Source organism: Lichenostomus cassidix, chromosome 6 (genome assembly GCF_008360975.1).
Source record: "Lichenostomus cassidix isolate B80296 chromosome 6, HeHo_3.0, whole genome shotgun sequence".
In the NCBI taxonomy this organism is placed as follows: Eukaryota; Metazoa; Chordata; class Aves; order Passeriformes; family Meliphagidae; genus Lichenostomus; species Lichenostomus cassidix.
This window is the reverse complement of record NC_139487.1, coordinates 12,620,699-12,643,965: the sequence shown is the minus strand read 5'-3', so window position 1 is coordinate 12,643,965 and position 23,267 is coordinate 12,620,699. Positions and strand designations below refer to the sequence as shown.

At 47.3% G+C, this 23,267-nt stretch overlaps 1 protein-coding gene across 7 annotated transcripts in view; it reads right to left on the bottom strand.

The window, feature by feature from the left end:
- BTRC (beta-transducin repeat containing E3 ubiquitin protein ligase) overlaps positions 1-5,837 on the bottom strand; it is a 120,129-nt gene extending 114,292 nt beyond the window's left edge. For 5 of the 7 annotated variants that reach the window (XM_085064990.1, XM_085064995.1, XM_085064993.1 and 2 more), the window contains exon 1: positions 5,658-5,837. In XM_085064990.1, coding sequence (XP_084921116.1) covers positions 5,658-5,822 — 165 coding nt within the window. In that variant the 5' untranslated portion in view covers positions 5,823-5,837. Of the gene's footprint in view, positions 1-2,304; positions 2,386-5,657 lie in introns of all 7 variants that reach the window. The other 2 variants (XM_085064994.1, XM_085064992.1) reach the window with 2 other exon arrangements.
- Positions 5,838-23,267: the final 17,430 nt, after the last annotated feature.

The window sequence follows — 23,267 nt, the reverse complement described above, 5'->3', positions numbered from 1 at the left end:
TTTATTTTCTTCCTCTAAAATCCTTATTACCCTTTGGTACATCACAAACCGTTACAGGATACTGAGAATGTTGAGGCCACTGCACATCTTGTATCTTCCAAAGATTATTTAGGAAACCCTTTGCCTAACCAAACTTTGTGGTTAGAACAGTCTGCTGCTTTATCTTACTAATGAGAATGATAATTTAGTACCAAATACTCATGAGGAATTATAGCTCTGCTGACTGGCAAATAATTTGCCAAGGCAGATTAGTTTAGCTGCATAAAATAAATATCCACCTGCACATACTAGCACTAATCAGGGCGTGAAATTAAACTTTTTATTCAGTGGGAAATAACTGCTGCAAGGCGGCGATTTAGTCTGAGAAGCAAATATTAAGGTCAGCCTATTCTCTATTCTCTCTGATGTTTATAGTACATATTACAGTGTGGAGAGCATGGTGCAACAAATTTGGCTTTTTAAGTCTATGAAACTAAATACTTCAGTGATGCGATAGCAAATTTGCCATTTGCTTTTCTAATTGCACACATTTAATGGAGCAAAGTGGCTGAAATGAAACATTACCAGAGAAGCGAGGGTGAAGTTACCCAAGTACCAAAGGCCTGCACCAGGTGCAGAAAAATCTACAGCATGAAGTTTAGGGTAGAAGAAAATTAATCAACAGTTTCTATACAATATACTAGTCCCAACCAATACCCAAAATAACAGGATGCTATTTCACTAACATTGGAAAAACTGGTAAGCATATATTGAATATCCAAGCAGGATTTGCACCCCACATTTAGGAGGCAATGCTCTGCTATCCCAGCTTACAAAATTATTCTCACTGCTTTCATGACATCCTTATCCTTTGGATACCCAGGATTCTCTGTCACAATGTCCATGACACAAAGATGTTACTAGAAAGACTGCAAGGTTCTCAAAGATTTTTTTTTTTAAATAGCTAACAAATAACACGTCTTAAAAAATCCTGGTCCTATTGACACCATAAATGACATAGGTTCAGTGCAAGCAGAGCCTCTTTTAAAGTATAAGCCTGTGTCCATCTGTTCCATATATATACAGACACAGTGGGGGAAAAAATTCCAACTTTATTACCCTTCAGCCTTCAATTACACTGACTATTTCTTATTATAATACCTGCCAGTTATGAGGCAGGTCCTTCAAACATGCAAATATAAAAATTAATGAACTTCAGAGTTTTCCCTCATTAAGAAAAAAACAGCCCACAACCAAAAAAACCCCAAACCAAACAAAAAAAACCAAAACAAAAACCAACCAAACAAAAAAAAACACATAAAAAACAAAACCAAAACAAAAAACAAACAAAACCCCAAAATAAACAAACAAAAAGCCCCAGCAAAACAAAAAACAATGCCCCCCCACAAAAAGAAAAAACAAACCACAGATACATCTTAAAAGACAACCAGAAGGCTCTGGTTCTCCTCTGAAACTAGAAGGCCCATCAACAGCTCCTAGGATTCTATCATCCAAAAAGAAAAGAAAAATAGTATTTTGGAGGTGAAACAGAAAAAACTCACAAAGAACACTCAGACTGACTTCTTATTCATGAGGCAGGAATTTAAATGAATTATTGCAAATTAATTCATTCACAAAAACTGAGGAAGTGAAACTTCATTAAGTATCAAGCTTTTGCCTCTCAAATGGTCCTAGATGGGACCCCAAACTGGTCAGGTACTGTTCCAAGCACTGCTAATTAAACACAACTGAAGTTGTCACTAGTCCATTCAAGAGAACAGATGTCGCTTCATAGAGCTTTGATATTTTTCTTAAATACCTTTCAAAATGAGGAACAAAAAATATGAACTCTTATAAAAAGGGCTTTATTGTATTTTTATAGCATATTACATACCTTGTAACAATCATTCTGTTAAGTGTGAATGTCAGTTTTATTTTCTGTCCCTTTTTTCCTGGCTATTTACAAGCTTTGTAAGAATCGTTCCTTAATTAAGTCTAAACATAGTTTTATATAAATGGATTCCTGGAATTAAAAGCGTTCAGACTTAAGAAATGATTGTTACAGAGACTGTAACAGGCCGTAAAAAAGAATGCCACTTTAAACAAAGATTTCTCATTTTAATTAAAAAGATAATCATCAGAACATTCGTATACTTAACAGAACCATTTGAAGCTACTTCGAAAAAATATCTACTATTCTATGCAGGCTTATATAGTTTACTTTATATGACATTTAATCAAAGTCTCAGTTGAGCCTATCAGACTCATACTTTAAATACTGTATCTACAGTTTCAAACACTTACTCAAACATGAAAGTTACTTACTGAGCACCTCAATTTCTTGTTCTTTTGTGAATGACTATGACTATGGAAATCCCATATTCCTGAATGCAAAAAAGCAGACCTCTATAAGGGAAGAGGGTTTGGGTGGGACTTCTGTGTGCATTTTTTCAAGCTACTGAAAAAATTAGCTCACCTCTCTTTTTAGCTTGTGCATCAGTCTCCTATACACTGTACTTTATAAAGAGTGTAGTGTCATCAGTAGTACTATACAAAAAAAAAAAGAAGCTGAAGTGAATTAAGACAAGTTCCACTCTGGTAAAATCCTTGCTGTAGCTACAGAACACTGGACTATGTAATTTTAAAAGTTGTATTTTAAACCTATGAACAGTCTTTCATTCATTCAAATAAAAAAAAAAACAACAAAACTTTTGAAAGATGAAGTGCAGAACACATGATACAAGACAATCATTCACCAGCAAAAACAATCTTCCCTGGTGAGCAGTTCCTTAGTATTGTACAGTGTTAATACACAGCAATTTAATATCAGGAGTAAGTTAGGTCTTAGACATAGAGGTAAATTGAGTAAGCAAATGAAATTAAATAAATTACTTAAAACCTTAAAGTATTAGATCATACATATTGTACCTGACCACAGATAATCAGGAAACTGGTAGCAGATACCAGTTAAATGCAAATACTGCTTCATTGGCAAGTAATCAAGCCAATACCAGCCAGAGAGAAGGCAGCTGCCTTCTACTCCCATCAAAAAGTTGCACAGACATAAGCATACAGAAAAACAAGAGAGTACTGTTTGTCTTTCAAAGCATCAAATATAGATGCTTTAAAGCAAAATAATTTCAGTCATAATGTTAGCACTGGATGAAGTTTCCCCATGACATTTTTCTGTTAAAAACTGGACATTAAAACGAAAATCAAATCACCAAGTCCATCTTGCCTGATACCTTGTGACTCAAGAGAGCTCCTCAAAGTCAATGTCAAAAATTAAGTACTGACATTTTTAAGCGGAAAAAAGTATTATTTTCTAGAGAAGCACAAACATACTACCACCTAGAGGGTTGCTTTCCAATATGAAATGAAACCCACCCCAAATACATATCAAAACCAAAACTGTCTCTCCTGCTTTTGACAATAGGCCTCATACATCCAAACGCATTTGAATATTTACCTACAATGCTCCTTGGGAAGCTCTCAGGGAAAATCAATAATTAATAGCAAAGCCCACCTCAAGCAAACTGCGAGCCACCTAATAAGGAAGATGCAAATGAAGTGTATTACACACTCGGATGGACAAGGCAATGCACTGTGAATGATTCAGCATTAGCTGAGAGGATGCACGAGCTCATCTCCTACCTCTGTGTGGATAACTGTACCACTGCCATTACTGCAGTGCCTGAGCACTGTTTGAGTACTACAAAGCAGAGAAAAGACATTTCCTAGGAGGGCCAAGATGATACTTGGAACTGATACATCAGGATACATAATGTATCTACCTGTGCCACCCTTCCAGGGACACCAGAAAACCCACCAAGTCTGACAAACACTACTTCATCAGCAGAATTAAAGTAAGAGCCACACTCTGGACTGAGATGTGTTTAACAAAGGCTTTGCTTACCCTGCTCTCAACCTGCAAGGAAGAACACCCTAAAAAAATTCAGAGTGGACAGAGGGAAACCACATCTTTCGCTGCACATTTTACAAGCATTTTGCATACAAGAGGCATTTTAATAAAACATGAAAGAACGCAGGTTAGCTTTTAGCTCTCAGTGCAGCCCGGTCTTGATAATTCCTCCCTTTATCTGGTGCTCTTAACAGAGGCATCTCCCAGAAGAGCAGCTTCCTCTCATGCTCAGGCCTCTCCCCAGGGTCAGGGAGCTCTATTGCTCGAGTGGGACACTGCCAGCTGCAGGATGGACACGGATTCCCTCAGCCTCCAGGCCCAGACTTACAGATGATCTCAAACCACCTGGACTAAGCCATTGAATGAGAATCTTAGCACAGGGGGTGAAAAAAGTAACGTATGAGAAGTCAGTGTAGCACGTTCACAATGCTGTCTGGCAGCAGACAAGAATGTTTCAGCAGAAACTTTTCGGGATGTGAAACTCACTATCTAGAGGCAGGTTGTAATTACCAAGCTTTGCCAAACACAAGTACAGTGCAGGATCTGGGACACTCCTTTGGCCAATCCCACACCAAAGAGGGCCATTCATTATTACTAATTGCTACCTTGCCTATTTAGGTGTCCATAGCATTTTTCCACTTCACCGAGCTGAGACTCCATAAATCTGACAAACTTGGAGACTACTAGCAAAAGGGTCAGAAAGTCTCAAGAAAGAAACAAGTTCTTCCAGATTAAAAAAATTTCAAAAGCCAAACAAGTGTTTCAAAGCTCAACTAAAAATTAAAATTTGCAACTAGTGTTTCCTCAATTTCATTTTGGGCATATGTTCTGAAGATTTAATAGAATATCTTCTTCCTGATGAGCTCAAATTTAATTCTGTGCCACTAGAAGCACTAATCCAAAACAAACTTTTAGCAAGTGCTGCCAGTCATTTAAATTATATCCTTAGGGAAGGAGCAGTTTGGGGCACCTGAAATTCACATTCAATTTAGTTTGCAACAGCTTGTTTTCATTTCTAAATTTTACATTTCTGGCCAAAATGCTTAGAAATATCAACAAATTAAGAAAAATAGAATGAAACTACAGTTTAGGTGCACAGTGCCTCAAATCTATGGAAATGAACTACATTTGGAGAGCATCTTGGATGCATGTATTGTTTTCCATACCAAAGGCCAACTCACAAACCTAAACAATGTACATGCTCCCCGCAGTCACTATCACTGACAAACTGCTGCACCAGCAGGTGAAACACTCAAGTACCAGTATTTAGAGATCTCGCAGTAGAACGGGAGGAAACCCAAAATTACAGAGGGGTGGTGAGAAGTACAGAAGGATAGTCTAAGGTGCACAAATAAAGAGGAAAAACCCCCAAAAATTACATACGCAAAGCCTGCCGGTGCCTGTGGGCCGCTCTGCCAGGTACTGCCTCACTCCAGCTTAACTTCTCCCGCTCCCCGGTGGCACCTGCAGCCCCCTCCCCTCCTCCCGATGCTCCTTTCTCCCGGATCTGGGGACCCCGCTCGCTGCCCTCCCCGCAGGCAGGACGCCCCTTCCCCGGGCCCCGCTCACCTCCTTCCCCCGCCCGCCAGCCCGGCGCCCCCCGGCCCGGCCCAGCCCAGCCCGGCCCAGCCTCCGAGGCCCGGCTCCCCTTCCCCACTGTCCCCGCTCCATCTCGCCCCCCCACCCCGCGCAGCCCTCCGCTGACACAGGTGCCCACCCTCCCCCGCCGCCTCCGCCAAGCCCTGCGGCCCCTCACCATGAACTTGAGCGCCTTCTCCTGCAGGACGGCCTCGGCCGGGTCCATCGTCCCGCGGGGCCGGGCCGGGGCCGCCCCCCCGCTCAGTGAAGGCCGCAGCCAGCGCAGACGGGAACCTGCGCTGCCCCGCGTCCCCCCACTCGCCCCGCTGCCAGTACTGCGCATGCGCCGCTCTGCAGGCCCACGGGAAATGGAGTCCCCGGCCGGGTCCCTGGCAAGAGCCCGAGCTGCAGAGCGGAACTACAAATCCCGGCAGGTGTCGGAGCCGTAGGCATGCTGGGAGCCGGCTGGCGCATGCGTTGTCCGCGGTGGAGGAGGCCCACGGGAGTTGTAGTAGCGTGGGACCGTGACGGTGCGCGGCGCGGCGGGGTGTGATGGGCACGGCCGCTCTGCGCGGGCGAGGGAGGGAGATGAGGAGGTGCATCCCGCAGGTGCCATGTTGGCAGTTTCCAGCTCCAGTCCTTCCCTGGCGTGGAAGGTACGGCTGGCGCCTGAGTCATAGCCCCGCTCTCTCAAAAAATCCCCCGGGAGGGTTCGGCTGCTCCCTCGCTTTGCTCGGCTGCGCTCCGTGCTCTCGCACTGTCGCTGTTCGAGTCGATTGTTGCTGATAAACCTTGTGAACTGAGCCCCGTGCACTGGCGCAGCCCTCCTGCCGGGGTACCAAAAATGTCTGGTGACTTCAAAGTCACCTGTTCGAAGGTCCACAGGAGATGTGAAACAGGAAAATTTGCATCACTGGAATGGATCAGGTAGGTTGACATCATTCTTGAGAGGTGTTTGTTCGAAGCCGTCCTGTAAAGCAGCCTTCCGTGGTGCTTTGGTGCCCTTTTCTCTACTGATGTTTCTAGATCAATTTCCCCTGAAAATTGGACCAAGTTTACTTTGCTGTACTAAGCAGCAAAGAAAAAAAAACTGATCAGCATCCATTGACTAGCAGCTGCACATAGACTGGAGAATATTTACCATATCCCCTCCATTCCTCTTTTGCACACCCTACAAGACCAGCTCATGTGGCAACCATTGCTTCTAATCCTCTTATTTATTAAATTTGTCTCATCTCTTTCCAGTTTTCTGATATTTTTCACAGTGCCCAAAAACTGAAGCCACCTTGTGTGGAGCAGCAGAGAGGAATTACTTCTGTGGTTTTAATAACAACTGTGACACCCTCATAAGTTTTTACTTCTCTACAGCAAACACAACTCTTCTAGCCAGCTTGTCATCTAGTAAAACACTCAGGTTCTTTCCCTTGTTGCATTTATATATTTGGCTCTGCATTTTAAGTGAGCTACCCTGAATTTCTTCCTATTCAAATGCAAAGAAGCCAGCCACAAACATCAGCACTTGCCTGCCCAAATGCAGCTCAAACCCATTCTTTTCATTCCTGCGTTTGACACAGGAGCAAAGTGAAGCTTCAAGCAGGTACAAAACCAGCATCTCCTGAGTACCAGTCCCTTCTCTCATTTTCTGTAAAAACCTCATCCCCTCCAGATTTTAAGACAACATGATCAGAGAGAAAACAGAGGATGCAGCAAATGTGCCCATTCCTGGATTCCTCCCAGAGACATGTGACCTAGGTGGTGCCTCATGATCGGTGCCAGGAGTATCTCCTGCAGCCAGTGACCCAGTAGAGGTGACAGGGAATGTCACCCTTTGCAGGATGTGATGCTGGCATGATCTGTGCTCCCAGAGCAGTGGCCGAGAGAAGGAGATAGAGAGATAACCTAATGTTCTCCCTCTGCAATCCCAGGGTATAGAAATCTTCCAAATAAAGCTTCCACGTCACCAGGACAAGAGGCTGCCATTCTTGGACTGGCCCAGCCATGCTCTTGGCCATAATACTTTAAGCCCAGACTCTTAGCAGTGAAATGCCTGAGATGCTTCACTCTAGTGAGGCTGGGCACTTTCCAGACTGCTGACAGCACTGAAAACACTCACCACGATTATATAAATAACAGTAATTATAATGAGGGAATCCTATAATTACAAAGGGAGTGCTCCTGTAACAGTACTGCAGGCAACCAGGGGCTGCTGGTGCTTGAGGCATGGCTCTCCCATGTCTCCTCCCTCCAGGCATCCTGCAGCTGGCTTGGGATGTAAATGGATCCTCTTGGTAGCTGCGTGGCAGGCTCAGGGCTTTGATTGCGTGGTTTATTTGTCAATAATATTTGATGCTGGCCTAATTGTGGGAAAATTGGAAAGTGTAATGCTTCAGCACTAGATACCAGTGTCCCAAAGCCCTCCAGGCTGATTGATCTGTCTGGATTGTAACTTATAGGGAATTAATGTCCCTAAACTATGTGAAGCCAAAACTAATGAGCGTTTGGGTGCTTGACTTAAATTTGCTGGTAGAGATCATGGCTTGGTTATTCTGCCACACTGCCAGCAGGACCCCACAGTGCAGAACCACTGCAGAGGGACAGGGCAAGAGCCTCCAGCACAGCACAGAGTGACTGAGGAAGGGCTTGGAGAAGCAGCACTTGGCCCAGCATCACTGAGCATGGAGTTACACCTAGTTGTGTGAACCCTCACCTGGATCACTGTATCTTTAGCCCAACCTTGTGGTCCCCTCCCACTCTGGGATGCTCCCTGCAGCTGGATGGCCAGCTCTGCACCACCCAGCTTCCTACATCATCTGTAGCCAGAGGAGAGAATTGTCAGCACACCAAGCTGTGCCACCATCAAGGTGTCACATCACACAGCAGGCAAAGAGACATTGGAAAGGTCTGTGGTGCATGAGGCAGGGAGAAAGCAGCCCTGCCGAGTTCAGCAGCTTTACAACCAACCACACAGTTATTTGTCTGGATTGCAGGAACTGGACATGTGTAGTCAGTGCTATCTCTGCCCCAGCAGAGCTGCCCTGACCAGCTCCTTTTTACTTTTCACTGAAACAGCAATCATACCCCTCCTCCCTGCCCTCCACCCCCTCACTGCAGAGCACGTTGCATGAAACGAGCCATATAGTGCTCGGGGACCTCACCATCCTTCCAGATGAAGGATGCTACCTAACGGTAAAGATATTACTGTGATTATTTTTGCAATAGCATATTGCTCTGTGCATTCTGGACTCTGCGGACCACATCCACGCCTGGTGTAGCGCCATGTTAATTTGCTGTGGCAGTCATTAATTGGGTAAGGAACAGCTGGTGCTTTGCTTCAAGTGAAGCTGATTGGGTCAGTAAGTAACTGGTTAAGTGATCTACCGCAGGTACAGCCCTACCTTGCTCTGCACTCCAGAGGGGTTTCACTTCTTTTCCCGGTGACCCTTGGTGGAAGCAGCAAGATCTGGCCATATAACATTAGGGAACTTTAATCAGTGCAGTTCCTTTGGGCATTATTGCCTGAATTTTAATATTTTGAATAATAAAGGATGATTTTAAATTAAATTTGTGGAGTCACCATCTGTGTGTGCTTGGCCTTGTTTTCCTCTACTTTGGCAGTGCCTTGACTTCATTCTTTCCAAGTTGGAGCAAAAAGGAGGGGAAGTGAAAAGAAAGGAGTTCACTGATGGAAGAATCTTTGTTATTCCGTTTGTCCTGCAAGAACTTGGCGGCAGCAGTGGCAGCAGCTGTTACTGGGGATGTGTTTCACAGTGGTGAGCACACAAGCAATGTCTGATAGCCTAGGAGCTTGTGAGAACGTGGCAGGGACCCCTGCACATAGAAACATCCCAGTGCTTCAGCTCAGCCTCTCCAGCCCAGCTTATCCATGATGGTGGCATGCTTCACACAGGGCTCTGGCATCTCAGATAAAGGAGTTGATGTACAGTGGCCTGGAGAAACTGAGGGCAGAATGGCTCCCTGTAGCCTGTGGGCAAAGGGGCTTTTTAGGACAAAGGGACACTCAGTCATGCAAGAGCAAAGGGAAAGAGTCCAAGACCACACAGTATGAATTATGTTCACTGAGCAGGACAGTACTCATTACCTGGTATATGGAGATGTGTGAAGCTGCACGTATGGAGGGAATGACCAGAGAGAAGGGCTTGTCTGCAGAGAAACCACAACAGTGTAGGCTGTAGATTAACATTACAGGTTGAGCTGATGGTATCCCTTGTGCTGCTGAAATGGGGAGCTGCATCCTCTCTTCTGTGTCTGACAGCCACGTGTTTCCTCCTCTCACCTTCTGCTGGCTCCAAAACCTGTTTGCTAGCACAGTGAGCTGTTTTGGTTCACTATAGTGGCAGGAAAATTATACTCAGAAAATATAAACGAAACTCTTCTTCTTTGGCAAGTCAAACTGGCTTTTTTTTGTGATCATACAAATGGCAGAGCTACCATAAGGGCAGGGACCAGGGCAGGGAAGGACAAGACTGGTCCTCTCCGTTATTGGGAGCTGCTAATTCAGCAAATACAAGGTGAAAAACCTCATCTTCACACTTGTCAGGGTCTCCTGACCCACCTAGGGGCTGAGAGCCCTCCCTGCATGAACAGCATCATCGCTGGCTCGGGATGGCCAAGGCAGGGTCTTGGGCAGGGCAGATCCTGAGAGTTTAAGATCCTCACAGGGATCCTGAGCAGATTAAACCTGAGCTCATTTCCCAGTTTCCCATCTTACTGCTGTGGCTGCATAGTGCCTTAGTGCTGTGGCTGCATAGTGCCATAGTGAATTCCTCACCAGATTCACTTGGCCACTGGTAAGCAGGAGATGCTGAAGCCCTGGTCCCAGTGCTCTCCATAGACTGTATGTGCTTTGTTTAAAACATGGATTAAAAGAAATTGGGGTGACAACATTCTTCAACAGGGACTATAGCTACTGTCAGCAGCCTTCCCTGTCTCCATGTCTTGCCAGAGGCCCCAGTGTAGATCTCCAGGCTGAGGCACATATAGAAACACGCACCCTGAATCCCAGCCAGCCAGGTGCCCCCAGCACAGATCTGGAAGTGCCTCTTTACCCTGAAAGCAGCTCCTTCACTGTCTGAGGCCTGGCCACCTCCCCTGGGATGTGTCCTTTGGTGTTTGCAGCACCTTCCATCAGCCTGTCCTTGAGACAGCAGCAATGACAAATTCATCAGTCCTTCAGCAAACACGAGTCCAGAGGAGCATTGCTGGGAGCTCAATGTTGCTGCCTGAAGGGTGGCAAAGGGGAAAGAAAGATTTCTTCTTACAAGGATAAAAAACAAACCCAAACCACCAAACCTGACCCGACAGAACAAAAACAGCCCCAACAAGTACCTTGTAGTCAGAACAGCCTTTTAAAGCCTCATGAATATTTAGTTTGTCCTCATGTAAAATATATGACTTTGTGTAAGGATCAGGCAAAGGAGGTGCATGATTTTTTTCTGATTTATGGGCCCAGCAACGGATTATTCATAGCAGAGCAGCTGTGTGGAAAGATTCATCCACTGCAAAATGTGATTGTACATCAGGCAGTGTGAGGGAACAGAGCTATGACTAATGGCTACTTTACATATAAATGAGAAGGTTTGCGCTAGGAACTGTAAAAAAAATACAATCGTTCAGCTGACGGCCTGGCCTCTATATCGCAAGTGCTGCACAGGGGCCAGGGAAAGCCAGGAATGAGCCTGGCTGAAGGCGCTGCCTTCCCTCACATCCTTCAACATGCAATAAATGAGGCAACAGCAGTCAAGACTTCTAAGGGCCAAATTTGTTGCTGGCATCAATCTGCAATGGGGGAAGGCAGATGTGTCTCCTGCCTTGGATGCCCCTGAAGTCCCTCCTGGCTGGGCTGGGATGTACCCTGCTTTGAGCATCATGCTCAAAAGCAGAGGGGCAGCATGAGCCAGGGTGCTTGGCACAAGCCCCAGCAAAAGCCCTTTGCTTCCCCTCCCCACTAGTGATCACAGCCTCCCCCATGCTCGCTGTTCTAGCCGAGACGGGTTGTCTAGACACTGCAGATGTGGACAGATGTTGGGGCTGTAATTTATAACAATGGCCTCCAGAAGGCAATTCCAATTTGTTTCGCTAAAGCTTTAAGTTACAGGCAGCAAGATCTCCTGTAAATACTCTTGACTTACATAGTAAGTACGTAAGAGAGTTTTCTGGGCAAAAGCCCACTTGCTGCAGTGACTGTGCCTTTCTCCGTATCTCAGAGGGGCATTACAATTCATAGATCCAAAAGCAATTGCCCTCTGCCATGGACCCAATGAGTCCAAAGTGACCTGAGTTCCAGGAGCTGACAGGCATGTGGTTTGGAGATTGCTTCTCCAGCCTCATTCACTGCTCAAAGGAGGCATTTGGGATCCTGCCTGCAGAGCTAACCCACTCACTCCATGTGCCCCCCATTCCTCATGGGGCATTTCCCTGCCATTTGGTGCCTGAAGAATAACTCAGAAAAGGAGATTTTCCCAGCCCTTTAAAAGACTCCCAAGAGGGACACCTCTCTTGAAAGCAAAAAGGCCCTCACAGGAAAGATTTCCCTCTAGGAAAACCTAAAGGGAAATGAAGCACACAGCCTTGACTCTGCCCAGGTTCCTACCAACCCTCTTCAGAGCAGTCCAGAGTAGGCATCACAAGGCCTTCTCCCTCCATCATCCTCTATATCAAACACTCCTTTTGCTGCTCTACCCTTCCTGTGAAAGACAACCATGGTCCCAGATTTGCAATCCTGCAGCAGATGCCATTACAATGAAGGACCCAGAGCTGTGGGCCTGCAGCCATGGGAGAAGAGGGCACCAGAAAGGGTTCAGTCACAAGCAACTACTCTGAGAACTTCTGTCATTTGAAGCCTTCCAGCCACAGGTAGGACAAGAAAGGGAGCATTCCTCCAGCGCTGTTTCATAGCACCTATAGTTCATCTGCTTGCTGAGTCTGAGGGGGGAAAATAGAAGCCCTTTAGCAATTATTTGCTCCTGCAACTATTTGTGCAGGTTGCTCTTAAATTGAGCAGCAAAGGCTTTGTCACAGAGTACTGAGCTGCTGTGCAGGGGCTGTGTTGATGCACAAGTGCATGAGTACCTAGGGAGGCATGTGCTGAACTGGCTGGAAGTCCCTCCAGCAGTCCCTAATAAATTTCAAAAGCTGGTACTAACATCCAGTAGCCAGACAGGCCCCAGAGATCCCACCCTGTATCAGATTCAATCATGCTAAGTGCACTTCAAAGCAGGTCAGTGCCCAGCAAACTCCTTCATTTCAGTCTACATCGATTTCCACATTTGTAAGTCTATCTGTCCCATTCATCTCTATGGCTAGGCCATCATACTGGTGAAAACCTGTAGAAGAGCTCTGCATGTATAAAACCACCAGAAAACAGAGACATGAGGTTTTATCTAATGTTCATTAGAGGTGAAGGCTATATTTGGAGACTGGGAAATAGCATATGGCTCAAATCCCAACACAGGGCAACAACCAAAAGGAAGTTTAAAAAAAAAATTAAAATATATTTTATATGTATATAAAACAATCATACGTATATATTTAACTTATATTTATATATTTAACTTATATATGTTTGAAAGAAAGAGCATAGAGTGTGGCTGGAGCACAGCCAGCCACTATGGCAATTTCACCCATGAAGCAAGGTTATGGAGAAACAGCACCCTGTGAAGTCTAGAAGACACAAAGTGTATCAATTAAAGGACATTCTTATGAGGTTTGGTTGAGGCTGGAGACATGTTCCCTTTGAATTTGCAGCTGAAAGTCTGCAGCCATGTTTCACCCTAGAAGAGTCAAAAGAGAAACCTACTGATCTCCCACAGGAGTGGGAGCAGAGACCAAACCAGCACCACCACGCTTTGTAATATTTTTATTACTTTCGTTCTAGAGTTTTCATGTTTTCAGCCAAATTAAAAAGTCTTACTTTCCCCAGCCCCCAAAAGTTTAATCTCAGATTTAATGAAACATTTAATTTGAAGCAATATATCTTAATTTGTGGGGAAGCAATTTATTGAATTAAAGTAAATAAAGTAATAAATTATTTATTGTTCTTTAAGTTTGAATTTTTCAGCAGAGTTATCAGCTGAATTCAAGGCGAAACAAATGTTTGAGCCCCCATTTACCTTTGTCTGCAAGAAGAATATTTAATGCCTCTTTCAATTCAGTGTAGTACAGGAGAAGGTCTTGAAGGAGAAGCTTTTCCAGAAGGGAATCAGACTTTTGGCACTCAGCTCCTTTTGCAGCCACAAAGGCACATATCCATACTGCTTTGCATACCTGTGATTATCAGCGCAGGGGAGGCAAAAAGGTGCTGCAGCTCATTCTGCAGGCAGCACCCAGACCAGCCCAAAGCAGGCAGATGGTTTCATCCATGGAAACCTGACTTGGAGACCTTTCTGTGCCCTAAAGAATAGTGCAGGGATTAGGATCCAGAAGTGGATTGGCTCCATGTTTGCTTTAAAATGGGAAAGCAGAGTAGGCCTCTTAAGTTTGGGTTACTCTCCCAAAACATATCGCAGTTGCAAATTGCATGCCCAATACCTGCACCCCAGCCAGCTGCTGCTGAGTCCCAGCCTGGAGCTGTGCTATCCCTGCCAGGGGAGTAAAGCCAGATTTTCATGGGAGAGGGACAGGACCAATGCCTCACTTGCATGCTTTGTGCCCTGAACCAGCTTTTAATGTAAAATACAGACCCAAATACTGTGTCTTCCCAGACACTTCAAAGCTACATCTCTCCTGACCCAGCATTTCCAGATCCCATGTAGGATCCTAGCAACTGATGGAGTAGGAAGCCCGGGTTGAGGTGCAGAGATGACCCCACAGAAGAAAACAAGCCAGACCTTGCAGCTTCCCCAGCAGTCAAGAGGATAAGGGGGCCCTGGGACTAGTCAGCTCCATGGGCATGAAGCCTGGGGCTAGTACTGCTGTTTCCAGAGAGCTGGACTGGACGGCTCCCCCCGCCCTGTTTGCTCAAGCACTTCCAATTAAACCCAGTGGAATTCAATCTCTTACTCTTAATAAACTTCCCTGTTTCCTTGCCAACTCCCCTCCGGACACCAAGACGCTATTACTCCAAACACAACAGGAAAGGGCTATTTTTTTCTGCAAACTTTCTGACTGAAGAGGCAAGCATGATCCCCCCTAGCAGGATCTGAGCCATTAGGATCCATGAAAATTAACTGCAAATAAACATTTGGGGAGGGGAGGGGGGAAGGGGGCTGCCAAGCCACAGCAGAAGGGTTGTGCACATGCTTCCTGAGACAGGTGAACACCTTCACTGGCTGACCAGTGTGCACCTGCCCAAGGGATCCAACATGGAATTTGGGAACTTGTGTTCTGCTGTGAGCATGTATATCTCCAAGGATGCTGCCCCTTATTCCCACGCCACCACAGGTCCTTTTTCATGCATCTCAGGCATGCAGTTCTCTGGGTGGGGAAGCTCTAACAGCCCCTTTCCTGTCACTGGCACCACTCAGTACAGCATGCACATGTAAGGAAGCTCTACAGCCCCCCTCCTCCAGCCTAGAGTCCTCATCCCCAACGTGCTACATCTCCATTGCACAGACCCAGAAGATTAATGCAGCCATCTCCCCTTTCCCAAAGCCCTGGTCGCAGCTTTGCAAGGCAGGAGCCTCCTTCTCCGCTTTCCTCTCCCTGACAGATGCCTCAGAGCCCGGGGCCGCAGTTAAGGTGACAAGATTCAGCAATTCTTTATGAACATTTCATTCCCGCTCGCTACACGACGTAAATTAGATGGTGTGTTACATTCGGGCAAGAAGCACGATATGTCACTGTGGCGCCGGCCCATTGGATGGAGAGGCTAATCCTGCCGTGAATTTCATTACTGCTTTTATGCCGTCGGAATTAGCTCGGTGACAGCGAGCCTGATTGTCTTTCACTAGGGGTTTGCCGGGGCACAGGAAGGCTTCCTCCCTGATGGGAGCACTACCGAGTGACCCCACTCTGTGGCCGCTCATTGTGCCTTCACTGGGGCAGAGAGGGAGTGATGTCCAGCTCGTGGGGAGCTCTGATATTCCTCCTCCCCAGCACTCGAATAAATAGATTGAAGGCTCCCCTTGCATGGGTGTGGCCAGGATGATGACAACCCCCCTCCCTGTATCAGTTATATCCCTCCCCTTCAACTTTACATTCACATAGACAGTTGTCCTGAGAATGCTTTTCTTGCCATGGTGGATTCCTTATTCTCCCAGCACACGCCGTGTCAGGTATCAGAGCCTGAGAGCCAGGGATGTAAACTGCAATCTGTACTGCAGCTGGGCCAATCTCAGTTCTAGTATCAGTGTCTGCACTTGCAGGTTTCATGCTCTTGCCCAGCATAAGAGGAGATGAATGAGATGCACAGAGCCATTTCCATCACTGCCTGTAGGCTCCTGGCACTCAGGCTCAGTTTGGCTAGTTTCCTCCTGAAGGATCCTAATGAAGACTATCAGGAGTTTGGCCAGTGACTTTAGGGAGGGAAGCTAGACAAGTTGAACCCATCCTGTGTTTATCACTACATCTCTCCTGTTACAGTGCTACTGCTAATCAGGGAGCAAAGCCAGGAGCACACAAGAGCTTTCCAAAGAGCCAGCACTTACCTAGGTGAGATTGCTGAGAGGTCAGACACTCTATGGGTGCCTCCCAGTAAGAAGTGGCAGAGAGAAATCTGGGACACCTGGAGAACCCAGGTGAAACAAAGGTAAGGCTGGCCACGTGCACATCCTGTATCCACTTAGCAAGCTGCACTTTCCCTGGTGAAGCAAGGAGTCTCAGAAACATGCCATAAGCTGTCCAGGTGTCCCCTTATGCTACCCCCAGACCCAGGCATCAGGAGTCTGCTGAACCTGGGCACCCACATTTCATAAACATCATGGCTTTACTTCTCCAAACCTAGCTTCTGGAAATACTTTCTCCCTCCTCAAAGGCCCATGACAGCCACAGCTTACTCCTCTCCATTTTTATGTCCTCTCCCATCCACCCTGCCCACCCCTAGTTTGCATCCAGCTACCTTTGCTACCTCTCTCCCAAGATTAGAGGTCTCCATACACTTAACCAGCAAACACCCAAGTGCAGATCCACACCTGCCCACCTCTTACTGAAACACTTGACCTTTCTCCTGGTGCCTTTGAGCACTGCTGCCATTTACAATGTTTAAATGTCAGTGTGATTCCCTCCAGCTGTCCATAGGATTGAGCTACAAAACACTTGAAAATTGCAGATGACATTGGTGATGGTTGTCAGGCTGATCCAATTGGTTCTGCACCTTAGATAAGCTCAGAAACCAAATTGCAGGAGCAAGGATAGAGACACAAATTCATCACCACTGCCCAACCCCCCAGTGCATTCCCAAAGTTTGGGTTTTGTGTTTCTGCCTAGTTCCATCTTCAAACCCTCCTTCAGTGTTGGGTATGGCCTCTGGAGAATGCATGGGAGGCTTCAAAGCCAAACAACTAGCAGGAAAAAATCTCTCATGACATTAATGGATGGTAGCTCTAGGTACACAGCAGCTCCTGAAGTGCTCTGTGCCTCTAGCTCTCCTTCTGGCTGTCCCAGTGTCTTGTTTCAGGGCAGCTTTGGGTGATCCAGTGCTCAAAGTACTGGTGAAGACACTTCAAAACATCCCCCAAGGGACTGAAGGAGCCCTCCTGTGCTGGGTGCTATACGGACCTGGTGCGGGAAAAAGGTCCTCTTCTGCCCAAGCAGGAAAGCTGATATCTGGAAAAGGACCATGTTGTGCCTGCTGGGAGTCAAATCCACCTGGCTGGGGAGTTACCAAATGGCAAGTTAGGTGTGAAATCCACCCCTAAAGGTGAATCTGAGAGCAGAAATGGTCCAACTCTATAGTCTGGATATCTGGAGAGAGCCAGTGATACCGATGTCTGGAGTTCTGCTCTATCCTCATGGACCCCTCCTCCCACTCTCAGGACAAGAGGATGCACAGCCTTAATGCACATCTATTAGTCAAAGTGCTCTCCTCTTAGGTAAGCACTTTGGGAAGCTTGCCTAGTGCCTCACAGTAATACTCCATTAGTTCTTCACTCTAATTAGTGGGAGGAGGAGTGGGAGGGGATGGGAAGAGCAGGAAGAAGTTAACAAACCGATTTGGGATGATAAACTACATAAGAGGTTTGTCAAACATAAGAAAAATAATAAAAGCAGTTAAACCTCAAATGTTTTCAGGATAAGTGCCTGAAGGTAGATAAGAACAAAGTGTAGGAGAAAAGAGCTCCTGAGCTCTCCCCAAAGGAGGAAGCAGGATGCAGCCTTTCCTCTGGCCTTTGGGGTGGGGAGGCAGGTGGCACCTGGAGCTGGGATAGAGATGGCAGCCCATTGCCAGCAGTCCTGGGGTATCTGTTGTTGGTTTCAACTGGAATGAAAACAACAAGTAAAAAGTTAAAATGAGGATAGACACTGCTACTGTGTCCATAGTCTTCTTGATAGGGATTTCCGCTTCTCCACCACCAAGTCAAATACAAACATGCTCCCAAAGAGCAAGGCCAGGATAGGAGAGTCCCATGCCCAGAAGAAATCAGATTGTTTTTGTGACATGTTGTGAGAGGTGACAGTTGAACCCCAGAGGGCAGAGAGGGTCCTTTTGCTGGGGATCACTAGAGTCCAGGTACCACTGTCTGAGTAATGTCACAGCTCAGTAAGCCTCCCTGAGCCTGGAGGTACCCAAAGCTGGAAAGGAGTCACCTGTGATAGGGGACAGGCTCTAAGCAGATCCAGCAGGAAAAGGTCACTGGAGAAAGCAACCGTTTGGGCACTACAGCATATGACTGTCCCTTAGCCCAGCTCTGTCACCCTGTCACAAAGTGCCCCAGTGACAGAAGCAAGGGCAGGAGAGGTGGGTCACCTCCAGCCCCCAGCCCAAAACCCGAGCCAGCCCACCAGCACGCTGAGCATCACTTCTCTCCCCTCCAAACCTCTCCTCTTGCTGTGCCAATCGCCCAGGCTTCAGGCAGAGCTGATTCATAGAGACAGCTCTCCCGGCAGCCAAGAGCAGTCTCGGCTGGATTTGCCCCCAGACGCAAGGAAGCCTTGGACAGATAATTCATCGTGCAGCCCAACGCAGCCGAGACAAGGCCAGGAGCTGTACAGAGCAAAAATAAAAAAGTCACCGGGACTCCCCATATCATATATATATCAGCCAGCAACAGCTCCATCGGGAACAAAGGTATTCAAGCATTGGAAAGAGAGTGCTTAGCAGTAAAATAGGTCCTGGAAGCCCTCGGGCACTATTTACTGGGGAATGAATCTACCTTGGTGACTGATTGCAGCCTTTTAACCTGGATAAATCAGATGACAGATAAGAGCGTCTCCCAGGTAGCCCTGCCGGCAGGTACCTCCATTACAGCCCCATCCATTTCAGCCATCTCTGTCACCCACCAGGGGACACAGACCCTGCTGTGTGGGGTGAGCCCTGTGTGGGGATCAGTGGGCACAGGTGCCTACTAGTTTTTGGAACATCTCTGCACTTCTCTTTATGTCAAGGAAGGCAAGGGAGCCTTTTCCGTCTGGAGAAGAAGCAAAAGCAGATGTAAAGCTGAGGACTCATCCCTCCCAGGCTCTGAAACTCCAAAGCATCCCATATCCCAGACTACTGCTATGGATGGGGAAAGGACATGCAATGGATGCCAGCACAGGTTTGTGGGCTACACTGCTCCAGCACACTTTTCTCATCTGCAGAGGGCACCTTCCAGGCTGCTTGCAGCACGCTGATTCAGGTGTGAATCAGCCTATATCACACCTGAGAGATGGCAGAGACAGAGCTGTCCCCAAAGCCACTTATACTGCAAGGACAGCCATCAGCTGAGAAAGAAGCTTGATTTATATAAGGACACTTACGAGCCATAAGTGCTCTCAGGCAGGAGTGAATAGGTAGCCTGTCCCAGTCTTTCATTTTGAGAGATGCCCTGTCTGCCACCCCATGGCACATATTAACCAGGATGTAAGTGTCTGTAATATGCACCTTCCCTGCTTATCTGGTCCCAGAGACTGCAGGGACTGAGTGTCTCATCTCCCTGTGTGGCTCCCCAGCAAAGAAGTCAGGAGCAGTGGCAGTGCTGCACAGCAGTACCATGATCGTGGCAGCCACTGGCCATGTGCTTTCAGGCTCAGGGCTGGTTTTGCATGCACCATGCTGCCAGATCAGCCATGAATTGGCACGGGTTAACAGCATCAGAGTCTGCCCCATGCAGTCTGTTGCTGCTCCTTTGTGTTTTCCTGCCTGTTTTTCCCCTTTGAGTGCTCAATACTTGCAAGCACACACTCAATATCCACTGCAAAGTCTAGGCACCATCCTATCCAATTTCTGCTCCTACTGCCTTTTATTGTTCCTTCAGCCTTTGGAGGGCCCCGGTAAGTCAACACTCACCCTGCAACTCTCCTGACACAGCAAGGAGTGCTGATGAGGAGCACGGACATTTAAACGGCCACTTGAGAAATTAGTACTCAATACATCCCTTTGTCTTGCTAAAAGGAGAGCCAGTCCCTTCCACAATGCAGCTTGCCCACAGGCACCTTTCCGGGGCAGAGCAGGGACCCTATCTCCTTCCCTCTCCCACTTTATAGATTTGAGGAAAAACACAAGAGGCACAAACAGGTGTTCTAGCACCTTATAACCCAATCCTGTGCTCTGCTGCTCTCTCCAGCACAGCTCCCACCCAGGGCCAGATGCTGACGTTCAAGAGAATTAATTATCCACATGAGATAATAACCCTAAGAAAAGCACAAGGTGGAGAGGAGTTAAAGGAACAGTGCATTTGTCTCTGATACAGAGTCTGGGGTTAGAAAACCTCACAGTGCTCCACCACTGCTCCCAAACAAGACTTCTGACAACTTTGAAGACGGACAACAAATGCAGAGAGGATGTGAGGGAATTGAGCTTTGGCTTTGCATCTGATCAGCATGGTCTGGAAAGGGCAAAATTGCTCCTGGTTTTCTGTGCCTTGACATGACAGTTTCTGGAGTGAGAATGGCAAACAAGATCAAGCTGACGTATCTTGTTTGAGTCCCTGCATATGGGAATGCTCCCTACCATACCATTCCTATGACAGCTGGGTGCCAGTTTCAGCTAGACCCATGCAGAGCAGGCATGGGATGCTTGCTGGGGCTGAATGCAGAGTAGGGTATGTAGTACAAGGCACAGTGATGCTCCAGTTTCACCAGAACATGCACAGTGATGCTCAGCCTGCCAGAAATCACCAAAATCAGTCATGAACCTTTTCTGGCTGGTTTAAACTCATCAGGCTGCAGTTTTGGAGCTGCTGAAATGAGTGGGAACTCCTGGTCAGGGTTATTCCCTAGTAGCCTGCAAAATGGGTTTCTCCTCTGCAGCAGCTGTAAATGATGCTGGGATAAAGAAGAGGGTGGGTGTGATCCAGCAAGTTGCCTCTCAGTGGGAAAATCCAGTGAATTCCTTGCAACTGTACTGCTTTGTGTAGTGGGTTGGATCAGGTACCTGATCCCTATGGGAATGACTTTTCTTTTCTTTTCTTTTCTTTTTTTTTCTTTTCTTTTTTTTTTTTTTTTTTGTGGTGATAGGGTTGATTTCAATCAGATTGCTTCCCTGATCTGGCCTCCATACATCCTCCGGGATAGCAGACCTGAACGGGGTTAGACAAACAGCTTGGCTGAGCAGCAGGGGTGAGGGTGCCCTGGGGCAGGATTAATCCCGGCTTGACACATTTCCCACACACCAGAGCATTCGAGCTGAGATCCGGATGCTCCAGGGAGCCGGGCAGGGGCTGGTAGGCTTCAGGGACCAGGACGTCCCCTCTACCCAGCCACACAAACTGCAGCATGTCCCTGCCCCACTCCAGGGGCATCACGCAGATGGGACAAGAGGCCAGCAACTGCCTGTCTGTCCAGCCAGGTCTGTCATTCCAGTGGGGCTCCACATACCCAGGAGGTCAAAGAGAGATGAAGCCGTGTGTGTGAGGACTGGAGAGCACCGAGGATCCACCCAGAGCCTGACCTCCCTATCCATCAGAGATCGCACCCTGGAAGCCTTATTCAGCCATCATTAGTATGCAAAGACTGTGATCCGAGAGAGGGGGAGAGAGAAAGGGAGAGGGAGGGAGGGGGGAGAGAGGGAAGGGAGAGAGAAAGAGAGAAAAAGCCAGTTGTTTTATTCATGGCTGGTGATATTATAGACTGAGTGAAAATCACATTATCGTAATGGGAAAGTTAGAGTTGCCGTGATGATGCCCTGAAGCTTGTGTGCTGATTGGGGTGTGATTGCTATCTGTATTTATATGTAGAAAGCAAAGTTCACTGCCAGTTCAAGATGGTGGAGCCTGCTTCTTCATGCTACATAATTCTTCAGTAGGGAGAAACTAAGAGCAACCGGGGCTGCTGAGCAGGCGTGGGGGCTCCCACCGTGCGGGGCTGCCGGCAGAGATGGTTTGTGCTGCCCAGCAGGCTCCCGGCGGCGTGGGCTGCTGCTGAGCTGGGAGCGGGCTGGGGGCAGCGGCTGGGGTGGGATGGGATGGGATGGGGGCAGTGGGTGTGATCACCCCGGTGCGTTTGCCTGTGACTCACTCACAGCCCGGGTTGTTCGTGATGCAGGGTAAGCTGAGCCGCCGTTTCAGTTTTGAGGCTCCAGAGTGATGGACAGTGCAGAGCAGCGAGAGGAGGGGATCGATGTAAATGTCACGGGGCTGTTTGCAGGCTGCAGTGGACTACAAGGGCTTTAGGGATGTAATTGATGCCTCTGGTATTTCTGTGAGATGGAGAGTCAGCGTAACAACCTGTGGACTCTGCATGTCCCATCCATTAGCCAGCTTTCCCCCTCAGCCCTGAAAGACTTCTTGGGTGAAGTAGCAGCCTTGGACCTTCCTATTCCAAACTCCAGCTTCAGCTCTACAGCTGGGACAATGCTGGGTGTCTGTGCAGCAGCAGGTAGTAGGGATGTAGGTGAGCCCTTTCAGAATAAATCCATCCAAAGAAAAAGGCTGATGCTCAAAAACCTCCATCCTCACACCTCTTCTGCCAACCCCGTCACTCATGTCTGACTGCTGGCCACACCCTGGCATCCTGGAGAGCCTGTAAGCCCAAGAGTGTGTTCCAGTCTAGGAGCCACTATCCATCATACAGCAGCACCTGGGAAACATCCTGTGGGATGAGGACATGCCATGGTCACTGGCTCCCCCCAGGCAGTCACAGAGAGGAGATCCAGGGGTGGAAAGTTGCTGCTCTGCTTGGGACTCAAGCAAGTGCCCTGATACTGCAGCACAAGGCGACTTCCACTCACCAGTCTGGGTTTTTAGATCCCAAAGTGACATACATTAAAAAGAGAGACTATGAACTGTGCATCTGTCAGCAGTAACACTGAGGTTATACTGGTATCCTGGTGTCCCTGAGTTCTCCTCCCAAGGACACACTTTCCAGCAGGCTCCTGCATCTGCAGAGATGTGTTGCTGTCCAAGGGGTCCACTTACCTTCTGTTTCTGGGTACAGTTTAGGAGAATAACAAAAATCAAAGTTTGAGAGAAAGAGAGGGTGAGTTATTAAACAACAAAAGAGGGAAATAAATATAGCCAGTGTTGCAGAGGTAAAGTGAGGCAGATATTGCGAGAATATGGAGAAGTGGGAAGAGCAGAGAAATATGCTAAATCCTCTTCTTTCCTTCAATAGGGTTTATAACAAGCCTAAATGTGCTTCACTCCCACTGGAGAGCCATCGCCTTAGTCAGCTCAACCACGTGCCTCCCATCTTGCTGTTGCATTTCTTTTTCAACCCCCCATGAGGACCTGCAGCACTGCAGTGGGAATTTCCT